This window comes from Lycorma delicatula, chromosome 6 (assembly GCF_047948215.1).
Source record: "Lycorma delicatula isolate Av1 chromosome 6, ASM4794821v1, whole genome shotgun sequence".
Taxonomy (NCBI): Eukaryota; Metazoa; Arthropoda; class Insecta; order Hemiptera; family Fulgoridae; genus Lycorma; species Lycorma delicatula.
Window position 1 is genome coordinate 116,661,416 of NC_134460.1, and position 27,870 is coordinate 116,689,285.

Sequence of the window (27,870 nt, forward strand, 5' to 3'; positions counted from 1 at the left end):
TAGAGAACTAAATGAAGTTTATGTAATACATTAAGCAGCATGATTATATTCATTTTTATTTCATTGTTATTTCATATTTATACATGTAAGTATAATTTATCTTCAGATCTTTTTTTATAATAATAAATTATAATTTATAAAAAAAAAATACAGGAACAAACTGGAAAAAAAGGCATAGAATGTGTGAATGTTCAAAAGGAATGTAGATTTATAGCAGTTTCACTTTCTACAAGTTTACTCACACTTTCAAAAGTATATATTTTATATCTCCCGTTTATTTTTTTTTTAATTTCATTTTTTCATGAATTTTCTGAATAAGCCTAGAATACCACAATAAAATATTAAATAACACAAAAACATGTCTAAAGCTTAATACTAAAATTAAAATAAAACTTTGGCCAAACATGTTTATAATTTTTTAAATTCCAACTAAAAAATTATATTTGGGAACACTATTTGAACTGTAAGGATTAATTCTTATACAATGTTTTATTATTTATTGAACTTTTTAATCCTTTGCTTCATAACAGTTTTTATATTTTGCATTAAAGAGAAAAATAAAACCTGCTGATTCGTGTTAAAAAATTAAAAAAAACTCTAGTAATACAATAAATGTAATTGAGTAAGACTGTTAACAGCATCCTACAGATTTATTCCTTTTCCAACTGCATAAATAACTCTATAACTATCATTACTGGTAGTTAAACTGAAGACCCTGATTGCAATTCCCAACAAAAATCCTACCAGTGTCAAGCAAAACCATTATTTTTCATTGACCTGAATAAAATATCACAAATAACATCATTGATTTCCATACAAAATAAATTTCAATAAATTAGTAAAACTAAACAAAACTCTTGTGCATAGAAAAAGTGATTTAATTAGAATAATGAATAAAGAGCATGTATCTATGATAAGCATATATTTCTTGTTATTCTTCTTCCTCTTCTTCTTCTTCTGTTTTCCACAGTGCCATCATCACTGCCTTTTCCAGACTTCATTCAATTCTCCATACTAGGACTTCTTGGGGAGAAGTCTTAGGATGTTCTTCTTTGTTCCAACGGGTTGTTCATTGTTCCAGCTGTTGTACAGAATCTATCCATTTTATCTGCTCTGTGTCTGAGGCTATTTGGAGTTTAATAGTGAATATCTATTCCTTTGGGTACACACAAGTAAACACTACACAGAAATATACTTCCTGTACAGATAAACTAACACATAATCCAAATGTCAATAACAACTTTTGTTTTGTTTAAATAACTGTTCTTAAAATATATATCAGACAAAATCAGTGATTTATTGTTTACTTTCTTGACACTTCTCTTTAGTTTCTTCAGTATTTATGATTATCTAATTGTTCACTATTTTGATCAGTTTTTGGTTGTTTCATTTTTTTGTATGTAATGAGATTGATTAAAAAAATATTGTGAAGAATGGTTTTAACTGGTTATTAATTTGTAATAATTTTTTTTGATAAGTTTTTTTTGAAATAATTAGAAATTGATTAATCCAAACACAGGTTACTGAAATTATATTAAATATTAATCCTATGAGCTAGACAAATTCTGTAACTTATGTTCCTAGTAAATCATTTGTAATTGTTGTCTCCAAAATTATTTCACAGAAAGAAAGAACTATGCCAAACAGTTATAAACATAAATTCAGAAACAGAAAATGCTCAAAAACCATTTATAGAAAAATAAAAAATAAAATTAAAATTAAAAACTAGATGGGCCTTCTGATTGTTTCTAAGATCATCCATTCATCTTTTAAACTGTTTATCTTACACTTGTTTCCTATAGGTATCCACTCAATAACAATGTCTGGCCAACACTCCTTATCCATTCTGGCCAAATGACCAGCCTATTCACACTTTAATCTACAACAAAAACCAGCAGCATTCCAGAAATTGGTAAGTTGTCTAATAGTTTGACTTTGAACCCTGTCCCTCTTCTTTATGTTCAAAATACTTCTTTCCATATTTCTTTGCCAAACTTGTGTTTTCCTTCTTAACACTTTTGTTATAGATCATGTCTGACAGTCGTATGTTAAGACTGGAAATAAACTATCATTAAAAATAAGACATTTACATTTAATATCTATCTTTGTTTTCATAACCATCTTTAATTATCAGTATTTATGCCATAAAAGGGAAATGTGCCTCTGAATTTCTTTTGGCAACCTATCTTGAAAAGATACTGTTTCCCCTAGATAGATCAATTCCGTGACTATATCAATATTTGGATGGAACTTCTTGATCTGGTTTGTCTTGTCATTTGCTGCAATCTTAGTCTTTTTGTAATTTAAATTCAGACCAACCTCAATACTGACCTGTTCTAAATCATTTAACATCTAAATAATATGCTTTTCCAATGTTGCTATCAGAACAACATCATCGAGGATTGCGAGAATGGGTCCCCTTGCCTTATTCCTTGCTTTGTAGAAAAAAGATTGCTTATAACATCACTTTCAATAAAAACTGTATTTCTCTTGTACAGTTCCATGATTAAATTAATGTATTTCTTTCCCATATCAGTTGAGGCCAGAGCTAGAAAAATTCTATTATCTGTAAGACAATCAAAATCTGTGTTAAAATCTACAAATGCTAGGTAAAGTTTAAATTCATACTCTTTCGCCTTTTAAATTAACTGATTTATCATATGTAGGTGGTTTATTGTTAAAAACTTCTTTCTAAAACCTGTTTTTTCCACTGTAAAAATTTTTCCACCTTTTTCGTTATTCTGTTAGTATTCTTGTAAACTGTTTACATAATGCTGGACTAAGTGATACAGGCTGGTAATTTTCTATTTTATTTCTATCCACCTTTTTTAAAAAGGAGTATATTTCAAGACTACATCCAATGAGATGAAATCTCTTCCTTAACTAAAAAGTTATTAAAGAGATCCCTCAAAACTACTACCAGTTCTTTGCCACCTGTCTTAACTCAATGACCAAACCATTTCCAACTGGACCCTCTTTATTTTTTTCTCACTTGCACTATCCATCTCTGACTTCAAAAATAACAGTACTTATCTGCTTAGGAAACTTTATCCCTCTTATACTCTTCTTCCTGTTTATAATCATATAAATTTTTGAAAAAAGCTTTAGTTACTTCTAGCATTTACTTCTTTTTCGTAAGTGTATGTTTTTGTTTATTTTCAAAAGATAAAAATCATTTTTTTCCCATTGAAATAGATATAACCTTCCTCAACTCTATTTTCTTCATATACCATTATGTCTTCTTTTTCTGTTTTCCTTGTATGATTATTAAGGGCTGTTAATTCCAACCCGTCACCTTCTTCATCCTTTACTTCTTTTCTTTTGTTTAACAATAATAAGATTTATCCATTAATTTTCTAATGTAACTTCTCCTCACTCCTACAACCTTTATTGTATCTAGGCAACAATCCTTTACCGCTGACACAATCGCGTTATAGCACACCTGAATTAAACTTACATGACCCTTCCAACCCTCATTTTTTACTTTTCCTGAAAAGTTATTTACAACCCTTTCTCTAGTCAGTTCATAACTTCCCAAGATGAAGCCATAAATTTTTCCTTTTTACACTTTTGTATTTAAATAAATTTGGATTATTCAGTAATCTGATTGAAAATTAAATTTGGTTATCAGCTTATATATTTTAACAGATCAGAGGCTATCTACCAGAATAGTCGATTTTGTACATCCTTTTATCAGGCCATCCAAGTTCATTTGTTTTTCTTTTTTGCCGTAAAGAATGAATTTCCAACTTTTAACAATTGATTGTAACAGAAATTTATTAACATTTCACTCCATTTGTTTCTACTTCCTTAGTTTGACTCACCCATAATAACCTAATCAACATTTAGTCTTTGACCCACCTATCCATTCCAATCTCCCATCGCAATCAGCCTATACTTTGTTTTGCTCCTAATACATACTTATGTATTATACTCCTAATTATATTTAATTATATTAATTGTATTTCAATTATATTTAATTGTATCATCTCCTAATTATACTTCTGTACTATCTTCTTTATCTGAATATAAAAAGCCAACTAACTAAATAATCCACAGATAATGTAGGAACATGCACCTGTACTATCACCAACTCTTTTGCGTTTCAACTTTTTATAACTCTTTTTCAACTTTTTCAACTTGCAACTCTTTTCTCAATTTTTTGTGTTCCAACTCTTTTTTTTTCTTTTTATATCACCAAATTTTTTGCGTTCGTTTAATCTTTAGCATAGCTATTCTTGAATTAAAATCTTTAAATTCAATAATATGCTTTTTTTCTGATCCTGGAGCCATAAAAATAGTCCCAGACTAATTTTCTGTAATTTCTGTACACTTTCTTCTAATTTCTACACGTCTCACTTATTCCAGTTAATATCCCTTAAAGCATTATCCAATTCTAGTCACCTACTCTCCCCTGAAGTGTATTAGCATGTAACAATTAACATGCGTATATTCATATTATGTTTACTTACCCTATATTCAGTTACTCTGTATTAGATTTTTATTATTTAAATCCTCTGTATCTATATTTAATTTATTACTTGAACACCAACATCCCCATGTTTCCTTCTAGTTCCACTAACTGCTATTCCGTCCTAATACTTTGATGCAGTGCGCTGGGTAATGATTACTTTAGCCCTTTTACTTCCTCGCTTTGTTTATGAAATGATTTATGTAAACTATTATGCCTTGATCTCTTTTCCATATTGCCTGGTTTCCCTCTGGCTCCTTTTCTAAAGTTTTCCTTAAAAGTTTTTCTAAAGTTTAATTGGAGAGTCTTCATCACTTCTTCACCATTTATTCAACTTAATTTTACCCTCGTTTGAACTTAAGTCCTCTATAGAATATAACTATAGCTAGCAGTTTATCATATTTGAAAATGACCGTCTCACCATTTTCTTTATAGTGAGTAAAGTAAAGGAAGTCCTTCCTAATTTGCCTGACTCTAAATGTCAGATCTTTTTTTATTCTGATCATTTTTCATTCTTTGATAGTTTACTTTATTTTTTTTATATTATTTCATAAACACACATAATTTAGCATTGCTAGTATTTATACTTTCATTACTTTTCCTGTTTTCATTTAATTTCCTTATATCATTAGTATTATAGTCATTTATCACTACATTCCAAAATATACTTCACTTTGGCTACGCCTGATTTGTGTAAGTCATGCTGAACTGTAAATATGAACATTGCACTTCTTCTCATTTTATCAACCCATATATTATTTTTGTCACTTTTTCCTTCAATTTAGCCACCTCATTCTGTAAAACAATTATCTCATTAATAAATTTTGAATCAATGTCATTTAATTTTATCTCTTAAGTGTTTAATAATTCTAATTTTTTCAGAATTGTGTTCAGCTTGTCATTCACAGACTTTTTTTTTCAAGAGTATTCCTCTAACCACAAAATAAGTAAACATGCAATTAATAAATATTGCATTAAATCTCTGTGATCCAATAAAATTAATATTTTAGTGCATAATAGATTATACTTTTAGTAATACTTAGTCAAGCTATTTATTTATTATTTTATAAATATTAAAAAATTCAGTTACTAGAAAGGAGAATATGTATTTCAGTTGTATATATATAGCCACTTTATAAGAAAGTGTGCTGATAAATAAGAGTTTATAGACTATCTATTGCATAAATATAAGCCTTTATGAAATTTATTTTATCTAATTTGAGATATAGTATTATCTTAATACAAAATTATCAGGCAAATAACATTCAATATACAGCAAAGATAACATATACTCACTGCTCTATATATTTAATAAGATTTTTCTGGTCCAATTTATTAAACAAAACCTGAATCTGAACCTGATTAAATTTCACCAAACTCTGCAGTTTGATTTAATGCATCCTAAACTTGCATTCCGCCAACTATTATTTAAAACACTATTACCATATGAATGGACTGAATATTTACAGACAAGATGTGATGCCACCAACAGTTGAACATGAACTCTTCATAATTCATGTTTTCACATAATATTCAGAAAACATCTTATTTTTTAATTTGTTTTTTTCCTAATTTTGATTTCATATTAATAATAAAATTAAATTAGAGTATTTGAAGCTAATTAACTATCATATCCATTATCTGTGGCCTATAAAAAATATAAAGAAAGGTTATTTTTGTTTTTGTTTTTTTTATTTTCTATCTGTTAGCCTGGACAACAGATATGAGCAAACTCAAAAAAAAAATAAATAAATAAATAAATAGGAGTTCTATAAATTTGACTATCAGTGTAAGTTAAAAAAACCCCATGCATTTCAATTTTTCAACCACAACTTGAAAATTTTTTTACTGTTTTTTTTTTTTTTAAACTGAGGAATCAAGACTATTTTCATCTTAGAAAAGTTAGAATTTAGGAGTACACTTTCATTTTTTAAATGAAGATGTTTTATTTAAATATCCCAAAATACTGCTATCTGAATGAAATTTTTTAAGTTCTTACACAATATTAACATTAATCTAATACTCATTAAAGTTAAGAAAGCACAGATAACGAGCTTTACCTATTCTCAGAGTGGGAACAGACTGCAGAACTGGTGAAGTTAAACAAGGAATATCAACACAAACTGTTTGTTTTCCTTTATTTATAAATTGTAACATAATTATTAAAGAACAATATTTTTATTTTTTCCCAGTATTCTAACTTTAAAATTGTATTGTATAAAATTTTTTGTGTACAAAAAATTATTTTAAATTTTTTTAACTTTTTTGTATAATGATGGTTATAAATGATAAAAAAACCATAATTTGTGGATTTTTTATTTTTTTGTATCCTTTATATTTCTGGTTTTCTATTGCAGATTTTAAATTTTAGATATTGAAATTTTATTTGCTTAATTTTATTTAGTTTTTGCATTCTGTTTATTACTTTTAAGTTTTAATATTTTCACTTCTCTTTATTTTAACAAAAAGGAAAACTAGGAAGAATTTTTTTTTAATTTAGCGACTATATCATCAATGTCATCTCTGTCTGTAACTGAGATTCAACAGCACTGTTGTTACTACTCTACCATCGCTGCCTACAATAAACATTTTGGTTTGCATTTTTCCATTTTTATCTGTCTTACAATATTTCTCTTCTACTTTCACAGCCTGTCCACAGAACTGTTTCCAATATTCAGCCAGCAGTTTAGACAGTTTTTCTCAACCATTTCTTTAGTTACATTTTTAGTTATTTTGGACATAATACATTTTCTCCCTCAATTTTCTCCCTGCTTTTATTTTATTTTTGACCAAATTAATTCAGTCAGGTTGAGTTCAGGATGAAACGGTAGCAATCTCAATCCATTAAGGCCAAAACAAATATTTTTTAATTTAATACGCCACATAGCAGAGCTTATGAAAAAATCTGTTATGTTTCACTTCATTCTCTTTAATAGCAATTCTGAAGGTTTTCATTTCTGTAATTTGAATTCGGCACCTCAACTCTCTTGATTATTTTATTAATGATCTTACATTTAAGGAAGTCACTACAATTCAGTCTTTTAATTCTTTTTCTCTTCCTTATGACTGGATGACTTTTAACTATCTTTTTACTTAATCATTTCTTCATCACTTTCCTCCTCTCCTTTTTATTTTTCATATTTTCCTCTATATCTAATTTCAAAAACCTTACTCTGTGTACCTTTTTCAATTAAATATACTTCATTCCAGAAAATACATTTGATAAAAGTCTCTGAGCAAACTCATTACACTTATATATCATATTTTACTATCACTCTTTAGGTATTTTTATATACCATGAAAAAGATTATTACTTATTTTAATTACTATAAATTATTACATTTTTTAATTAAATTATTATTTAAGACTAATATTTTTCAAACTGTTATTTTGTTATTTTAAAAAAATATTTTTTTTTTAGGTGCTCTTACGACAGATCAGGTAACAATTCAACCTACTCTTCAACCAAAATCACGAGATGATCTTTTACTAGAAAGTTTAAAAATTTTGATAGATAATAATACCGATGTTGATTTGGAAAAATCATTATTTCATCCAGAAAAAGATGTACATTTTTTTCTTTATACCCGGTAATGATGTTACATTATACTACACATTGTTATTTATGATTATTGAGATGCCCTACATATTCCTTTATTAACTTTTTAAAATTGGAATAACAAATGACGTAATTTTTTTGAAATATTTTTACTGACTTATTTTAATTTCATGTTTTCCAGAATAGGTTTGATTTTTTATATATTTTTTCACTGTTCATGGTAACCACAAATTAGTATGAAAATTTTTATTGAATTATTCTGGTAAAAATTGTTCATTACACTTTTAATTTTTTTTTAATTTTGCTAACTAAAATTTTATTTTTAACTAATAAATCTCAAAACCATTATATTTATTCTGAATAATACTAAAATATATTTTCATATTTTGTAGTAATTTTTGTCAAAAAAATTATTTTATTTAAATGTTTTATACAAAAAAAAATTGTTTTGATTGATTGATTGAATAGAATTCCCATCAATGATAATGCTATTATTTCTATTGCCCACAAAGTAAAATTTCTGAGCAATTTGTTGGAACAAGTTCTTGTGGAATGACAAAATTCCACGAAATCAAATTTATTTAATTTCGTTTAACAAAATCAAGGGGTATTGTTTTGCTCTAGAATGCCTTAATAAGACACTAAGCATTAATTATAATTAATGCATCATTATAATTAAATATTTATTATGCCGACATATATTATCATATAAAGTAAGCAGTACAATGTCATCTTTTAAACCTCTCTCTCAAAAAATCACAATGAGTTTTTAATGTACAAAATTCAAGTGTCAAATAATTATCTGACACCCATAAGTATTAATTTTGTAGGCCTATATTTAGAAATTTAAATATGTTAACGTATCTTGTGTTTATGAATCTTTTCTAAAAGAATGTTCACTTATTCTTTAAAACATAACAATACCAAACTAGATAGCAGATCGTTTTCTTACAACTGATTACAATATTTCAGCTTACAAAAAGAGCCTTATGATACTTGCATTGCCACTTTTAATTGCCAAACCATTTGAAAAAACTTCTCACCAATTTATTTAAAACTCTAATAAAAGATTTTCTTTTATGGAAACAATATTAGTCTGTTGATGAATTTCTAAATGAATCAAAAACAAGACAGAAAATTCACTTTATCTACATCCTTTCAATGTGTACGTCAGTATAAGCTCAAAATAATTTTCAACAGCATCTTCTGAATTGTGCATTATTTTGTAGTCATTTTTTTATATTTAATTTATTTATGTTAACATTAAGTGTTTGTATTTGGATGATTAATATGGACTTTAAACACATCTATTTTTTGTGATATAATATATTTTTATATTATGTCTATTTATCTTATATTGACGTCACCTATATAATGCATTTTTATGTACCGATCATTATAAAGATTTATTTATCTATTTTTGTTATTCTTCAATAAGAGAGATGAAAATATTTTTAGTCCTGTTTGTAATTGATTTTTTTATTTATTTATTGAAAGTAATTATTATTATAAGCCTGGAAATAATTTAATATATAAATTGTTTATAAAGTGTAGGAAACCTTGGATAACTTATCAACAATTACACATAGAAAAATGAAATTTAGCAGTTGTTCCTATCTCAAAACAAACTATATTTCAGTGTAAGGCCACCACATCTCAAGCTTTTTTTTGTATTGGAGAGGCAGTTCAAAAATGTTAGATGGAAAGGATGGGATTGTGATACATCAGACACAACAAAGGATATGGACACATCATTTTAATTGGTATTGAAAAACAACCATTTTCATGTAACCATTTTCAGAGAGGACAATTCTAATCAAAATGGAAGCTATTTAAATCGCTTCCCTGCTAATTTTTAAAGAAACAAAAAATAGACCATTTTAAAGTAGGATTTTTTAATTTTTCTACATTTAACGATTAAAAAGTTGTTAAAGGATTTTCATGCTGAATTAAAACCCTCCTTTTACACAAATATATTTCTACATATTATTAGTAATAATAGTTTGGCTAGTACAAGATAACTTCTGAATTTGATCTGTCATAATTTTATAAAAAATAAATTTTTTATTATATCAAATTAAACTCTCATCTTCAATTGTATTCTTTTCTACATTATTTTGTAAAGAACTCATTTAAGCAACAAGAATCAAGGTTTTATTATTATAAAAATTCAGAAAAGATAATTCTTATACTCTTTTGTTGGCATGAGCAATTTTTAAACTCTGTAACCTTAATAAAACGATAATAAATTTCAATCATAACAAAAAAATATTTATTTTATTCATCTCTAATACTTAAAACACATACAATCAATCTATAAGGTTTCTAGTAAGGACAAAATACCAGCAACAATAGACCAGATATTAAATTTAATTGGTCTGTTAATCACCTGAATTAAATGTAGCTTGTGCTACATGCTTTTGTATGCAGTAGTTTATTATAGTAACATTTGGTGTTAATAAAATAGTTGAGTAAAATATACACAGCAATTATTTTTTTGCATCAATAATTATAATTGAAACTTATATATTGTTTTCTATCTATTTACTACTGTGGTAAAAATTTGTTGAACATGACAAAATATTATAACAAGTCAAATTTATTAAAAGTTAAGTATGACCTGGTGTTTTCAAATTAATAGAAGAGCTTGTTCTTCCAAAATTCATTCAGCACTAATTATCACCATCGTCTTCAGAGTAGCAAGTAGCACTTTTATCCATGAAGCCGATCAAAACAATAATGTAAGAAAACTCATCCAGTACGTAATCAAATTACATATCTACTCGATGTTGTATTTGTGTGTTAAAATGTTATTTTTTTATGAAATTTATACATTTCATATTGTTATGGTGTATTGAAATCTTGGTTTGAAAACTAATACCTTTGAGTGTAAAAATAGCATTTTTGCATTATAAAAAACATTTACTGAACTTTTTTCTGTGTAGTATAATCCATGTAATTTAATTTACTATAAAAAATACACAACCAAAAATGTATTATAGAAAATGTTTTTAGCGGTAAAATGAAAGTTAAGTGAGATTTATACAATGCTTTCTTTTTGTTGTTAGGCCTAATATTATTAAGATACTATAAAAATGATATGATCAACTGAACTTACTAGTTTTTTCTTATTAAATAAGTTTTATTTGTTTTATTTTATTTTATAAACCCTGAGGACTTGTTGTTGTTGTTGTTGTCGTCGTCGTTGTCATCGTTGTTTTTTAAAAAAAAAGTTAATTGTTGTAAGTTTTTATATTTTGTAATTTTTTTTCTAGTTTTGTTTATGAATAATAAAAACTGATGTGGACACCACATCACTTCCTTGTACACCTTTTAAATTACATACACACATTTTTATCAAATGAAAAGTACATATAATTTATTTCATTAATAACTTTTGATTTTTTTCATATTTTACTTTTTTATTGTTATTATTTATTGAAAAAAAACTTTTACAATCAGAGGTTAATATTTATTAATAAATCAGTATATTTAAATTATAAAAAGTTAAAAGTAAAAAAGGAGATGAAGTCGGATTTGAAACTATGTGCCTTCCCCCTTATAAGATCTAAATATTTCATTAATTAAAATATTTTTTGGCTATAACTCTGGAATCAATGAAAATAAGTACCACTTATGATCATTGAAAAGCTCTCAATGAGGTCTTATTACTACAGATAATAAAAAGTCTAGTCAAATTGGATTCAGGGGATGGTCAAAATATATATTCCATTGAAATCTGAAAACCGAAATTTTCGCGATCACATTACTTCCTTTACTTCGTACAAGGAAGTAAAAATGCAATAAATTTAAATCAAGGATATATAATAAAGTAGATTTGCAGAATATTTACAATTACTTGTCTAGAAGCTACTTGCAATAACAATATTTACTCTTCAATATCAGTAATTATTATTATTTTTTAAATATAAAAAATAATATTTCTAAATAATAAGTCTAAATTTAAATAAAAAAACAATTTTTTTTGTCAGTTTTTCCAAATCAGTTATTTTTAAATGTTATACAAAAAAATATTTTTTTTTTTTATTTAAAATTTATTTTAAAATTTTTAGTATTCCTGTTATTTTAAATATGGAGACATGTTTGCAAAAAATCCCACATGAATGAAAAAATCAGTTTGTATAACGTTAGAAACCTGCATATTCATAAAAATAACCCAAATAATTGAATAAAAAGTCTATTACTGGTAGCAAGGTTACTTGAGAGAAGAAAAGTGGTAAGAAAACTTTAGGTTTCTTACTAGTTTTCTTCAGCTTATGTGTGAAAATATTTTGATTATTGGTATTAACACCAAACTATATATCAGTATACTAAAGTAATTCTAAGTGATAGTTATGATGACAAAAAAATATAAATACATCTATATATCTATGTTCAATTAAAAAATCTTCCACAAAAATTATCTGGAAAAACTTACCACAGGAATTTCATCTGTAAATAAAAAATATTAAAACTGATGCCTTCTTTTTAGAGTGATAGTTGGACATTACAAAAAGAAAATACCAATTAAATTGAAGATTCCTCTCTGTATGAAGTTCTTTATAAGTTTATTGCTGAAATATTATTACTTAACAATGCTTTCTAAACTATAGATACACTTAATTAATTAGAGAATTAAAATCCACAGTGCCTGCTTGGCTACAGCTTTTCTTTTATACACAGATATAATACACCTACTTTACATAAATAAATTTTGGAACATGAACAGTAACATTTATCATCACTAAAACTTACCTAAATCTAACAGTGACACTTGATAAAAACAATAAATGCTACTGGTAACAATTTTTTTGTTTCAATTGAGGTTGGTTAGAAACCTTACAGTAAGTCCCCCTTTATCTATCAGTTGCTGGCTGTTAAACAGAAATACAGTTTTCCTTGTAGTTTCCTTCAGAACTGTTCTTCCAAAGTTTGGAGACAAAACTGTAGACTAAGATACTATAGACTTTTAAACTTACATACATATAAAAAAATTTAAGCCTAATTGTGTTTTGTTTTTTTTAATTTATGTTTCACAAATAAAACTAAAGTATTTTTTTTAATTTACATTCGATTTTATATAGATCAAACTCTGAAAAATATACAGAACTGACTTTAGGAGACATATCAAGCATTAAAAATTCAGATTTTAATTTCTCTCTTCCAACTAAAATATTAGTTCATGGGTGGTTGAGTTCAGCAACAAATTTTTATGCTGCATCGTTAAAAGATGGTAAGACATTACATGCATTTATTCTTAAATTAACATAAAAATAATAATTCAAACCACAAGTGTAATAAAGACAACTTAAACTGATTGGCAGAAAGTATTGTGAGATTATAAATAAAAATGTTATCAGACACTCTTACCATGAAATGTTTAAATATGAATATATTTAAAGGTGTTATTAACTTGTAACTTATAACTTATCTCATATCTTTGTAGACATGGGATGGATAATAAAAAATGAAAAGTAAATTGTGGTTAGGATTTGTCCTGTAATAATATATGGTTCTTCTACTGGTCGTGCTCCAATTCATGTGAGTAAAATAAATGTATTTACTATAGTTCAAACTATAGATCACTCTTACCATGAAATGTTTAAATATGAATATATTTAAACATTTAAACTCTTATTTAATCTTTTTTATTGTATTCCATTTTTAGTTGAATTTTTTCTCATCCATTAGTATTTTCTTTTTTTTGATTGGATACTATTCAAATCAATGAATACACCTAAACAATAAAATACAGATATTTTTACCTTCGCAATCATTTTGTTTTTAAATTCATATTTAATTTATTAAAAAGGAACCTCTGTAATTAGTTGTTTCTCAACTCAAAAAATTGTATTATTCTGAATGTAAAAAATTTAATTTGTTCCATAAATAAACTTCCTGGTTTCACCCTTGGCAGGTATTTATTTCAAATACTCCATATTGTTTTTTCCAATTATTAATAATTTTATTATTTTTACTTAAGAGTGATCAATAGCTTTATATCAATATGTTTTGAAAAGAAAAAGAGCACTATGATCAAAAACAAATGCTTCAGTACACATACAGAATATTTAATAACAAAACATTGTATGAATTTCATAAGAGCGACTAAAATAATGCATTTTATTCTAATTTTAGGTTTTGTGTGTACTTATGTTCTACATTAATCATTATCCTCAAAATAATAAACTCGATTTCAGTATGCATTCTTAAAGACATGAAATTGGAAAAAATTATTTTTAAATTAGGTCGTGATTAGTGCCCTTGTTCAGTGAACTAAACCTTACAAATCTAGGTCTGTAGAGTCTAAAATTTAATAAAATTAAGCTGTCATGGGCAGAAATATTTTGATTTAATTTTTTGCTTAATGGTTAAGCCGGTTTTGAAATAGTACATAAAATCTAAGAAAACAATTAATTTGGGTACAATCTTACTTCCTTGTCGGCTTGGAGCCAAAATTAAACGAATATTAGAGCTTAGGTAGGAGAATAATTTTTCTAAGTTTCATGAGTTTTTAAATATCCATTTTATTGGATATTACAAAAACTCTAAAATAATTAAGCTAATTATCCCCATCCTTAATTTTGATTGATTTAAAATTTCAGTATTGTAAACAATTCATACAGTACTATCATTGTATCAAATTTAAATAAGTTCCTACAGTTCAACTCAAAATAAAGTTGATATTATTGTTGTTAAATATTGCATCCTCTTGTCTAATAAAACAAAAAAAATTAATAACATCAACTCCGCAAATATTAATATATTTGAGCCAAATTTCAAGTTTGAATGTTTAGGCAGTTCAGAAAAATTTTTTGAAGTACAGGCTAACTTGTTTTTACATCCTTCCAGAATCTTTCGTGGGATTTTTTTTTTTTGTTTTCCATAAGGCAGGGAGATTTATGTTGAAACATGCAAAATCCATCCACAACCAAAATTTCAATCGATCACCATATATTGTCATATAGTTACTGCAACAGCAAATGGCTATTGCTGGAAAATGAAAAATTAATATTGAAAAATAAAAAATTGTATTTTTCTGTCAATATTTCCTTGTAATTGGATTATACTTATCAGCATTTGTTATAAACAATGCTGCAAGCGTTGTATTATCTGTAATATCTCTGGCAATTTATATAAATTTATATAAATATCCCCCATGTAGTCTGCCCATGATTTAATTAATTTATGTTCATTTTTAGATTTACAAATACAACATTCTTGCAATTGTTCCTTTCATTAATGTTATTATTTAATTTAGTATTTTTTTAGAATTCAGTATTATTTAAAAGAAATGATTATGTAATTATCTTTAAAAGTACAAAAAAGTGTAATTTAAAATTTGTGAACAACTTAACATAAGAATGCCTTCCTTGTTTTAACTGATCAGGACAAAGAGTTGTTTATTTTTCAGGGTAATCTCAAGAATCACTGAACCACAATAAAATTTCCTAATTTTTTTAAAGCTTGCTTATTCCAATTTTCATTGGCTATGTAAAACTAAAATATTGTAACTATTGTAATTGTAAAACCTCCTCTTATAAATCATACCAATTTTGGCATTTGCATTTTCAAATGCTCAACATAAGAAAGTATTAAAATGCATAATTAGATATAATTATATCTAATAAATGAATGACAGTGTTTCATGTTCCCTGCCCCAAGAAAAGGTCTATATTACAGACTCCTAAAGTAAAAAAAAATTATTATTTCAATAATCTAACTTTTTGCAAAATGTGTTTCTTCAAGAAATTAAAAACCTTATAAGAGAAGATGAGGTTCATTTCTAACTGTGGAGTGAACCTTTTCTACTTTTAATTAATCAAATACTAATTGTAATGCAATAAAACATGATGTTGTAAACATGACAATATTTCAAAACTGACTTTTCAATATTTCATTATTATTATTTTGAGGTTTCTCACTGTAGTGATTATTCAGACCATGTGACGGTAATGTATCAAGTCACCCCTTCTATTTTAGGAACTTCCTGACCATTGCAGTTTTTAGAATTATGGTTTTCTGTATGTTGGCATGAATGTGTACTGGGAGATCTAATTTCTTCAGGTATCGAGTCATTGTTTTTGCTGTTATGCCTGTGACTGATATTATGATTGGTACTATTGTTATTAAGTTCTGTTTCCAGATTTCTTTCAGTTCTATTGCAAGGGGAATATATTTTCTATTTTCTCTCTTTGTTTTAATATTAAATTATTATCATTCGGTATAGCAATATTTATTATGTACATATGTTCTTCTGATTTCTTGATTAATATGATGTCTGGTCTATTGCATATTATTGTTTTGTTTGTGAGTATTGATCAATCTCAGTGTTGTGATTAGTCCATATTTAACTGAAAGTTCTTTGTGAATTATTTTTGCTGCTGTGTTGTGTCTGTCTTTCAGTGTAGTATGTTCCAGAGAGTATTTTACAACCTCCTGTTATATGTTAAATAGTTTTTTTTTTGAATTGTAGGCATTTTCTGCATGTATCTGTTTCTATGTTCTCTTTCATGATGTATTTTCTGTAGTTTGTCATAGTTATTACTTTATCTTGTACAAATCCTTTCAGTCTCTAGGTTATTCTACTGTGAGCCATTCATATGATAATGTTCAATTTGAATACTAGATCGTGGATACCAGTGTTCTTTGGTGGTTAGGTTTCAGTTAACCACACATCTGAAGAATGGTCAACCTGAAAGCAGCAGGTACCAGCAGCTACCGCAGTATCAGTGGTATCTAGTAGTACTGCAGAAACAGTTTATTGTTATTATCGTTGGTATTGTTTTTTCGTGATGTAGAATCTGACATAGTATTAAAGAAATAATATATTCAAAAGCTAAATAAGTGGTGTTAAACTTGTTAACACATTATTTGCACTAATAGTTAAATCAATTGTTATAAAATTGTGTATACTGTGTATTGAACAAATTAAGATTTTACTTATTTGTATGATGTGTTTTTTTTTTTACAGCATATTTGAACACTTCTGATGTTAATGTGATTAATGTTGAATGGCCATCATATCATTTGTATACTATAGCTAGAGCGGCTGTAAAGCCAGTAGCTTTGGTCGTAGCTAAATTCTTAGACTATCTAATCAATGATGCCGAAGTAGATAAAAGTTCTATTCATCTACTAGGTCATAGTCTTGGTGCTCATATTGTTGGAATTGCTGGACAAAATGCAATATCTAAACCATTACCTTGGATTACAGGTACTATTCAAGAAACTGCTTTGACAAGTTGATTTATAACATAATATTTATATTTAACTAAATAAAATTTAATATAGATTATTACATAGAATATACCAAGGGAGTACCCAACAATAACCAGAATTACGTGCGCTGGGCGGAATTTCCGTAGTACGCGGTTCTTCCGCAAGGAGAGCGTCAGGACTTTTTCCATGTTAGTCTGCCTAACGGCTTGCATCGGTTGGGAAGGTCATGTCTGACCTATATTTTTGTGAAAGGTGTTTCACCTGCTTCTCGTTTTCTGTCATGGGGGGCTTTAATGAACAGTACGCGGCAGTGATGTTTTGGTTCCTCATGGGGAAAACGCTGCAGAAACCATTATGTTGTGGAAAACGTATACCAGGATATTGCTACGGTAAAAACTCAACTGTACGAGTGGATGATTTTCGAGTTTCACAAAAAATGATGAAATGTCGATTGATGATAAATCTCGTTCTGAACTTCCCACAACTTCCCGAACGGGCGAAACTGTCGAAAAAATTCGGGCAATGGTACTTGCAGACCGAAGACTACCATTGAAGAAATCTAGAAGTTGTCTGAAGTAACTTATATCTTCGTTCAGAAAATTTTATCGGAACATTTGGTGATGAGAAGGGATACTGATAAGCTTGTGCCTCGGCTCTTAGCTGTTCAGCAGAAAGAGGGTCGCTTGGAAGCATGACGTGCTTTGAAAGAGCAATCCCAAACCGACCCAGATTTTTTTCCAGGGCATTACTGGTGACGAATCATGGTGTTATGGTTACGACTCCGAAACCAAACATCAGTCAAACCAGTGGAAGACTGCAACATCGCCTCGTTCAAAAAAAGCTCGTCAAGTAAAGTTAAACATCAAGACAATTCTCATTTGGTTTTTCAATGTAAGGAGTGAGGGATTCGGAATTCATTCCACCAGTACAGACTGTTGACCAGGGTTCTATTTGTACGTTCTTAGAAGACTGTGCAACAGTTTACGACACCAAAGGACCGATTTGTGCAAACTGGATTTTCCACCTAACACATCTCTCTCAGTGAGCCAATTTTTAACAAAAAAAAAAACACAAAAAAGAAAGAGAGTATGTTCCAACCCTCTTATTCAGCTTATTTATTTCTGTGCGATTTTTTTTTGTTCCTGCGAACAAAGAGGAACCTGAGAAGAAACGATTTGCCCGACGTGAAGAAAATACGACAAAGGTGCTGTCGGGCATCACAACAGTTAAATTTAAAAAAATGTTTTGAACAATAGAATATAGAATAAAACATTCAACAAATGTATTAGCTGTAATGAATATTATTTAGAAGATTGAATGATTTATTGAAAAAAAGAAATACATAAATTATAATAAAAAAAGAATCCAGTTTATTTTTGGGTACTCCTCGTATACATATGTATTTTTTTAAATTTTATGAAATTATTTAATCTACTCTACTTCCTTATTTACTTTGATTAAAATGAGTTAAAATGTATTTATTTATTTATGCAGGTCTAATTTCATTTACATCTTTTATTAATTATTTGTCCATTTGTTTTATTAACTTTGTTTACAATAAGTCCAAAAGTGAGAAAAATGAAAGAATGACTTCATTTTGATTCAAATGCTGAGAAGATATAAGTTTGAAACAACCACTGAAACGTAAGTCAATTTAACAAGTTCAGGCTTAAATTCTTTTAACACTAGAATCAGAAAAAAAATCTTATTTATATTTAAATAATATAATTACTTTTTTCTTTGCGTAGGTTTTGATCCTGCTCTTCCATTGTTTACTGATGATACCACTTCACGTCTTGATTCCTCTGATGCAGAATTTGTTGATGTTGTTCACACAAGTGGAGGATTTTTAGGTTTTCAAGAATCAATTGGACATGTTGACTTTTATCCAAATGGTGGAACACCTATTCAACCTGGTTGTGACTTCGATGTTGGTAATTTTATCATTTAGTTAACAATTTATTTTCTTTTGGAATTGATTTCTAGAATTATTTTTTATAAAGCTTTTCATAGGGAATTTAGAAGAGGAAGCCAAGGAAGCCATAAAAATTTCAGACTAACACCCATTACTGCCATGCAATAATTTAATTATATAATTATTGGTATTATTTTGTTTTTCTTCCAGGTTATGAGCATCGACTACTTTGGTCATTAGCCTTTTTACTAAATAAAAAAATATTTAAAAAAACTTAATTCTTTCACACTTCACATTAAACTGAAGATGATTAATTCATTCATGATTACAGAATCTTGATTCTTGAATATATCACATTTGTTTACCGCCTAGACTTTCCTTTTTGCCATCCTTTCTTACATATTTTTTCCATCCTCCTTATGGCCTCTACCTCTGAAGACAAGGCATCTGAAGCCTTGAATGGTATCTTCTTCCTTTTCAGATATCAGTTATGTTCTGCAGCTGACATCAGGTGATGACAACTTCGATGGAACGGTTGGCATGAATGTTATTGAATTTAAACTTGATGCACTCTCCAGTGGTATATTTATGGTGGCTGAAGTACTTACCCTTAGGTGTCCTCTGGGCTTTTGGAGGTTCCATAGCTGCGTGTTGTATAGTCTCTCTGTCCAGTACTTTCTCTATTGTTACTTGCATCTGCATTTCACTAATCTCAGAATTTGTCTGCATCCTTGCCACACCTTCCTTCACCTAATGACTGGTTGATGGTGTGATGTTTTTGGCATTTTCAAATGTCTTCTTATCCTTACACCCAACATCAATAGGTGGCTGCATCTTCACAGGTTTTACTGGTTGTTTTCGTTGAGTGGGTAGGATCCTTGTGTCTATATGATTTTCTCAATCATGGTAAAAAGGATCAGCACAAGAGTGGACAGCAACTGCTCCACATTAATTTTGGATGACAAATGGGCAGCAACAACTTTTGTATAAATCATTGTTGGTTGAAGTGTTCAACTGCTAACATTCTTTCTCACATCAGGATAACTTATCTTTTGCAGCATTTTAACTTCCTAAATGGCTGTTTGCAATTAATACACTGAGCAGTGTCTCACCATAACTAACAAGTTATGGTGCACTTTGGAGTTAATGCGAGCTGGAGGATCTTTACACGGATCACCTTCATAAGTCTCTACTCCATACATGCAGATTTCTTGCCTTTACATCTGACTACAGTGTGTCTGAAACGTTGGTATTTAAAACATTGCATACATTGCAAAATGAATGCTTGCACATCTAGACCATGTATGGCCAGCATATACTTTTTCAGGCAGATGAGGTCTGTTGAATGTTAATACATGCAACGTAAAAGAGAGAACCTCGCCATCTCTCCTCATAGTTAACCTGCGGCATTGAATCACTCCTTGACTTGACATTTCCTCCACTACTTATACGTTTTCACTATATATATTTTTATATTTACAATTGAAAAGATCACAGCAAACAATTCCTTTCGATAAGATAAAGAGTAGTATCTGGTTGCACAGACACAGGGAACTCACCGATCTTTAAAGCTTGAAATTTTTGGCTTTGACTGTTGTTGACGGTTTCATTGTATAAGCCATTGAAAGGCTTGCAATTTTCCTTGACAGGACCACCAGCACAATTTGTTATCTCTCGAGCGATTAAGACTGAACTGACTTTCTGGAAATTTCCATTCTCTCTTGTAATCACTAAACTGTTTAGGTCTGGGCCATTATGGCTAAAGAAAATTTTCCTCAAATCTTTTCTAACTCTGCCAGTATCCTACAGTACCACATTTCTTCTTCACTCCTGGTAAATCGGCTGTTTGTAAACAAGGGTGTTTATGTGCACCCTCTGCCATGTTAAGCTGTTCAAGATATTGCATTAAAGATGATCCATTCTGTAGCAAGGCTAGCCATTGTGATACACCCCTACTTCAGGGCTACTAACCTTGGCGATCCGATAAACAGAACATATGCTGGTTCCACCAGAACCAGCATATATCCTGGCAGAGAGCAGATGCACAATCTCTGCACTGACTCCAGGCTCCTACTCACCAAAGCTCTCAGAGTTCCCATGCATTGACATACATGGGCACCTTAACTACACGCTTGTCATCACAGGGGGCATGTGAACAACTGAAGGATCTTTGTTACACTTGCAATAACATCGACCCTGGCTGTCACATCACCACCTCTGAATGTGGTATAAGCCCATTTCCAAACCATTTAAGATACATGATCTGCAGGTGGCTGAGAAAATCCAATCCTACATAGTGACCTGAGAGTGGAAGATAGGTAAAAAAAAATACCTATCTCTGAGGAAAATACTCGGAGCCCCATTAGCCAGCTATATGTATTATACGTATGTACAGCTGTTGCCACCCTGGACATGGAACTAGATGGTGTGTTCCAGACATGGGGATTATCTACCTCAGGGCATTATTATTATTATTCCCAGTTTTTAATGGGTCATAGCTACTTTCCCGCTTATCTCCATTCCACAGGGAAAGCGCCATCCCCCAACTGTCTCTTTGCTTTGGTGTATGGGATTATTCCAAGCACACCTTTTTCAAATGTGCTTGGTGGGTGGCAGATCAAGGGACACTAGAGGTGGATCTTGGAGCACTGAGCCCCCAAAATGTGGTTGCGATGATGCTCTTTAACCTGAGCAGCTGGGACAGTGTGACCCAATTCATCAGAAGCATTCTCAGGACCAAGAAGGGTGACCTGGATAGTCATTAGCCAGGTGAAAATTAAGTAGTAGCTTTCTCCTGCAGGATTGGAGTACTCGGTCCAAAATAATGTGTTAAATGGCCTGAGTATAGCCCTGATAGAAAGGTTTTAATCGGTAGTCTGCTGATGGCAGTGGGAAAAATCCCTAGTGGGAGCATAACACTCTTTTCATAATTTCATTTCCACCTCCCTCTCAAAAAAAAAAAAATTATTATTCTGTCTAACAAATAAACACCATGATCCATCAACTAATCTAGTTTTCGAAAATAGAAATTTTGTTGAACAGAATGCGCTGTTTATTAATAATATCTTTTGAATAATTTCTAATAATCTTAAACTTTTTTTAGTTTTAAAAGAATTTTAATCTTTTTAATTTTTTTTTTAATTTCAAAGTTTTTATATTATTTAGTTTCCAAGAATGATGCAATATTTTGAAATAACTCTAAATAACAGACTGTATCTGGTCTCAAGTTCCATACAGCACACAGTACTAAGAGAGAATTGTGTACATAAGACAATTGAAACTGTGTATGCATAAAAGTCCTTTTGACGTAGGCCAAAGCCAGAGACATATTGTGATCATGAGATAAGTATGAAGCTGTTAACTGTGAATGGTCATTAGTAAATTCTATGTACTTTTACAGCTATAGGACTTCAGTTCAGCTCCAGTCTGCATTGATATGTTATTCTTACTTCTTGTTTTATGACCATGAACATTTATTTTAATTCTTTTTTACGGCTAAATACTTCATTAGATTTTGGTTACATATCATATACAAACATGGAGATTATTACTAGTAAATTTAGTGATACAAAGACCTGCTGACATTATTTTAATTATATTTTACTGGAATTTTTAAATTTTTTTAAATTAGAACACATTTAGATAACCCCAAAAAAATTCTATTCATTGTAGTGTTAACAATGGCAACTGTTAAGAGTAATCAGCAACATTACTTGTAAATTTAAAATTATATGTGAAGAAAAAATATTTCCGAGGTAATAAATCAGCACAAATACTTCATGTATTACAAACGGTAGCTTTGTTACATGGACCTTTCTATAAGTTAACTTCATTTGTCCATTGCAAAAAACCTATCAGTATGCAAGAGAAAAAAATTTAATGTCAAATAAAATTGCTTTGTAATGGTTAGCGACTAATCCACCGATGCTGGCCAGAGAGCACACACAAATAATCTAATATTGAGTTCAACGTGCTCTTAGTTGTATTATGTCAAAATTTTGATGTTCTCTCTATATGTAATGTAAAATATTAAGTTAATAGACCAATTGAATTCTTAAATATAATTTATTGTGAGATGTATATATTTGGAGATTAGAAGGTCTGACTTTACATAATAAAGATCTCAACTTCAAGTTGAATTTTTTTTATCACTTGCGGGTAGAAAACTGTCCCTGGATAGATTCTCTCCCCAAATTACCCAGTATTCAACTCTACAGGTTCTCAAGCCAAAGGGCCCAGATTTGCTGAGATCAAATAAAAAATTTGTAGGAAATACTAAGAAAGAAGAGACTAGAGATAAAAAAAGAGGGACTCAGGTAAGAGTATTCATACAATACACATGTAGATGATTTGAGATGAAATGACACAAATTCATCCAGAGGATTTTTTCATGGTCCATTCAGATGAAGGATGCCCATACTACCTATTTTCAGAAATTCTTTCAGGAGATTGAAAAATCTTTACCCAAAGTAGGTGCAGCACATTAAATGAACGGATAAATTTTTATTCTGATTGGAACACAAAATTACATTATATAAATCACCTCAATATAAAATAACATGTAAATATAAAAACTAAAAAGTTGTAAGTATAAAAATATGAACTCTTATTTACAAAAAACTGATAAAGTTGTCATTACAGTAAATACAAAACAAGTACTTCAGGAGTGATAACAAAATGGTGTCATGCATAGTTATTGAAAAATACTCATACTCATTGTATTTTAAGTAACACACAATATCAGTAATCAAAAAATCAGTATCAATGGTTTTTGACTTTTGTACTTTGCTAATCTGCACATTATAAACTGAGTCCAGATAGATGAGTTTCATACTGGGCTTAAAATGTATCAATAAACCTGTATCATATAAGTTTGTGTTCAACTTGAGACAGAAAAGTTTATCATAAAATATTTTTAGTTTTCTCTGAATAGACTATATTTTTGAATCTGATTTTCTGTGTACATTGAAAATTAGATACCACTCTAATCATGGAAATCAAGAATCAGTTCAATTTCAAGCAAACATGTGCAGCATCTGACAGCATAAAAATGTAAACAGCTCCATTAAAAAACAATTCATAGTGTTCTATATTATAAACTGTGTTTTTATTAAGGAGATTATTGTCTTGAATTCTGAACAAAATAATTTGCTAATGATCTACCCTGATGGATAGGTCATACTTTTTTACAACTCATCCTTTTATTAACCCTAATCCCTTCTTCCCCATATAAATTGCAGGTATGATACCACAAGTCTCTCCATCTCAAGGATGCTAACACCTGAAGACCCAATGTATTCTTGGAGAAAGGGGTTTATGGACTGATGCAGAGATTATGTTTTCTGTTCAGAGAATGCACAACAAGCCTAATGGCTGAACTGCCTTTCAAGTAAAGCTAATCCTCTTAATCATCTATGTAATGCTAAGAAAAGGCTTTAATCATATTGGTTTGTTTCATAATAATTTTGGTAAAATAAATATGATATATAAAATTATTATTATTCTATTATTAAAAAAAAATGTGGTTAATTTACAGGTATTTGTTCACACTGCAGATCCTATGATTATTATATTTCTGCCTTAGAAAATCCTACACCATTTTTAGCTGCTCCATGTGACAGTTATACAAATTTTAAAAATGGTCATTGTTGTAGTGGAATTATTGAAATGGGACCAAAAATTAATGAAACGTAAGTAAATTTTACCCTACTTATATACTTATTTTATAAGTATTATAAAATAAGTGTAGCAGTACACTTAAGTATTGTGAAAAAAATCTGATGTGGATACCTCACGACTTCTTGTACACACCTATTAAATTACATGTACACATTTCTTTTTGTAATGAAAAGTACATAAAATTTTATTTCATTAAAAACTTCTGATTTTTTTTATACATTTTTTTGTATTGTTAAAATTGAATTATTATTTATTGTAATTTTTTTTACAGTCGGAAAATAATTATTAATAAATCAATATATTTAAATTTTAATAAAAAAAATAAAAGAAAGAAATTTTAATAAGAAAATTTAAAAGAGGAGATGAAATCGGATTCGAACTGATGTGCCTTCCCCTTTAAGATCCAAATATTTCATTAATTAAAATTTTATTTGGCTATAACTCTGGAACCAATGAAAATAAGTATTACTTATGATATATTGTTGAAAAGCTTTCAATGAGTGCTTATTACTGCAGTTAAGAAAAAGTCCAAAATCCAATTGTTTTTGATTTTGAGCTTTTTTGGACACTTTTGGTACAGTCAATTGCAATCAAAAGGGGAGGTGCATAACTAGATGTTACAACAGTCCTAAATCCAAAATTTCAATATCCTACGGCTAATTGTTTTTGAGTTATGTGGAATACATACATACAGACATCACACCAAAACTATTCAAAATGGATTCAAAGATGGTCAAAATGGATATTTCCGTTAAATCTGAAAACTGAAATTTTTCTCTATCACAATACTTTCTTTACTTTGAACAAGAAAGTAAAAAAATTATTGAAGATCTCATATCCAATAACAACTCAGTTTTAAACAATAAATCTTTTCTGATTCCAAATTACTTCTGTAAATACCAAAAAATATAGTTCTGTAATACAAAAAATAGATGATCCAGTGAATAAAAATATATATATTTTTTTAAATTTTATAAAGTGAATTTTCAATAATATAAAAATAGGTTTAATTTTTTTTTTAATTTACTGTAAAATTTTACACAAAGCTTCAATAGTACTGCATATTTATTCACTACCTAAAGTTATCAATATTTTGATAGTTCTTTCGCTCTGATAAATACACGATATTTCTAGTGGACAATATTTTTAACTGAAAATTACATACTCTTTATAAATTAATTACTAAAGAAAAGCATTATTTTAATTTTTTCAGGGTACGAGGAAAATATTATTTGTTCACTTCAGGCAGTACACCTTTTGCATTAGGTAAAAGAAGTATTGTTGATCCATGCTGGGAATAATCCTCAACTACAACATCCTTCAGTTACAGTGTAGTATCACTATCTCAAAACATTCAAAAGTTACAGCTGAGACGCAACATAATAATATAAATCTAGAACAAGTATTTTTTTAAAAGGTTTTTTTATTTTTTAACTTCACTAAAGTTTATTGTACAAAAAATTGTGTTATATAGAGAAGATATATAAATATAATTTTCTCTTCCCTTACACATAAACTAACTTGTACGAGTGCTAGTGAAATTTGTATTTAGATGAAAAATTTCATAAAAATCTGTTCATTTTGGTCATATCGACAATTATATCAGCAAAGTGAAAAAAAGAGTTCATTACTAGGATCTTTAAAAGAAACCTTGGAAAATCCATTCTTTTCATGTCTTCCATTGACCAATAAAAACAAGATTTTTTTCATCTTAATATTTAGATCATATTTATTTACCTGTATGAATTTCAAAAAGCAACCATTTTCCATAGAAGTTTTCAAAAGAAGTAAGTTTGTATGAAACTAGGAGTACATCCCAATTCACATCAAAACTATTAGCATATAAATGATTAAAGATGAATCCACATTTCTTCTTTTAAAATTGCCTTCATGGTTCCTCATGCTATTGTTGGAAAATGACTTCATTTTGGTTATTCAAGTGGAATAGGGAAAATGAGACATTATTCCATCAATTTCTTCCTAAATAAATAATATTTATAATCTGATCTTTTTAAAGGTCTTCCTCTAAAGAAATGTTTTTTTTTCATGGAAAATATTTATGTAATTATTTTTGTTCCAAAATACTTTTAATACTGGCTATCAGTTTTTTTTTTTTTTACTATTAATCGCAAATTAGAAATTAGAGATTTTATAAAATGTTCATATTGACATCCTGTTACAAACTGTAACATTGTTAACTTAACTAAGTTAAGTTATTGGAATCAATGAGTATTATTATATCTATGATTTAAAAATACGGTAACTTAGAAAAAGGGAAATCACATACACACACACACACACAGAGAGAGAGAAAGAGAGAGAGAGAGAGAGAGATACACTCACACATTGAACACTTAAAATAAGTAAACAATTATCTGTGTTATTTGATTTTAAAGACATGTCATCTAACTTGAACTTTATCAATTTTTTTATAGTGAAGATGAAATTTAATCAGAACATGCATGTTTCATTATCTGTTGTTTAAAGTGTCATTGTGTAATATAAAAACACATTTAATAAATACTATAGAAAACAGAAAAATAAGTGTTATTCTTAAGTACCATTATATTAATTTAAAAATATTCAAGTAAAAATTTAGTTAAATAGAGTATAATTTTTGTTTAACTTTAGTAAACTACTTATATATTTCCATTAATATAATTTGAAAGTTAGTGTTTTTATAAAAACATGAAATTAAATTTTACATGAACTTAAATTTTATAAAATAATAATAATTTATTTTCCAACTAAAAATACACTTTTTAAGATAATACAATATAATTTACAATATACAACACAGTTACAAATTAGATATAGTTAATGAATTGCATAAATACTCATGCTGACCAACAGGCTCACAGTAATTATAGTTTTCTAATTTAAAACTGTGATGCAATAATTTATGATGAAATAATAATGTTTGTGATTTAATAATAGTTTGGAAAATTAGGTAGTCCTTGAGGACAAGAGTCCTGTTTTAAGAGTTACCATAAATTTATGATTAAAACATTGAAGAATATTAAA

General features: G+C 28.6%; 1 protein-coding gene across 2 annotated transcripts; it reads left to right on the plus strand.

Moving 5' to 3' along the window:
• On the plus strand, positions 1 to 27,351 carry LOC142326794 (pancreatic triacylglycerol lipase-like). 2 transcript variants are annotated; one of them, XR_012756860.1, is made up of 7 exons: positions 1 to 85; positions 7,893 to 8,061; positions 13,115 to 13,263; positions 17,005 to 17,247; positions 19,001 to 19,182; positions 24,704 to 24,857; positions 26,060 to 27,351. XR_012756860.1 is itself a non-coding variant. In XM_075369510.1 (7 exons), exons 1-7 carry the CDS (start codon positions 40 to 42, stop codon positions 26,145 to 26,147), a joined length of 1,035 nt encoding a protein of 344 aa, XP_075225625.1. In that variant the 5' UTR covers positions 1 to 39; the 3' UTR covers positions 26,148 to 27,351. The 2 variants fall into 2 exon arrangements, 1 of the variants encoding a protein (XP_075225625.1); XM_075369510.1 differs by having other exon boundaries at positions 19,001 to 19,186.
• Positions 27,352 to 27,870: the final 519 nt, after the last annotated feature.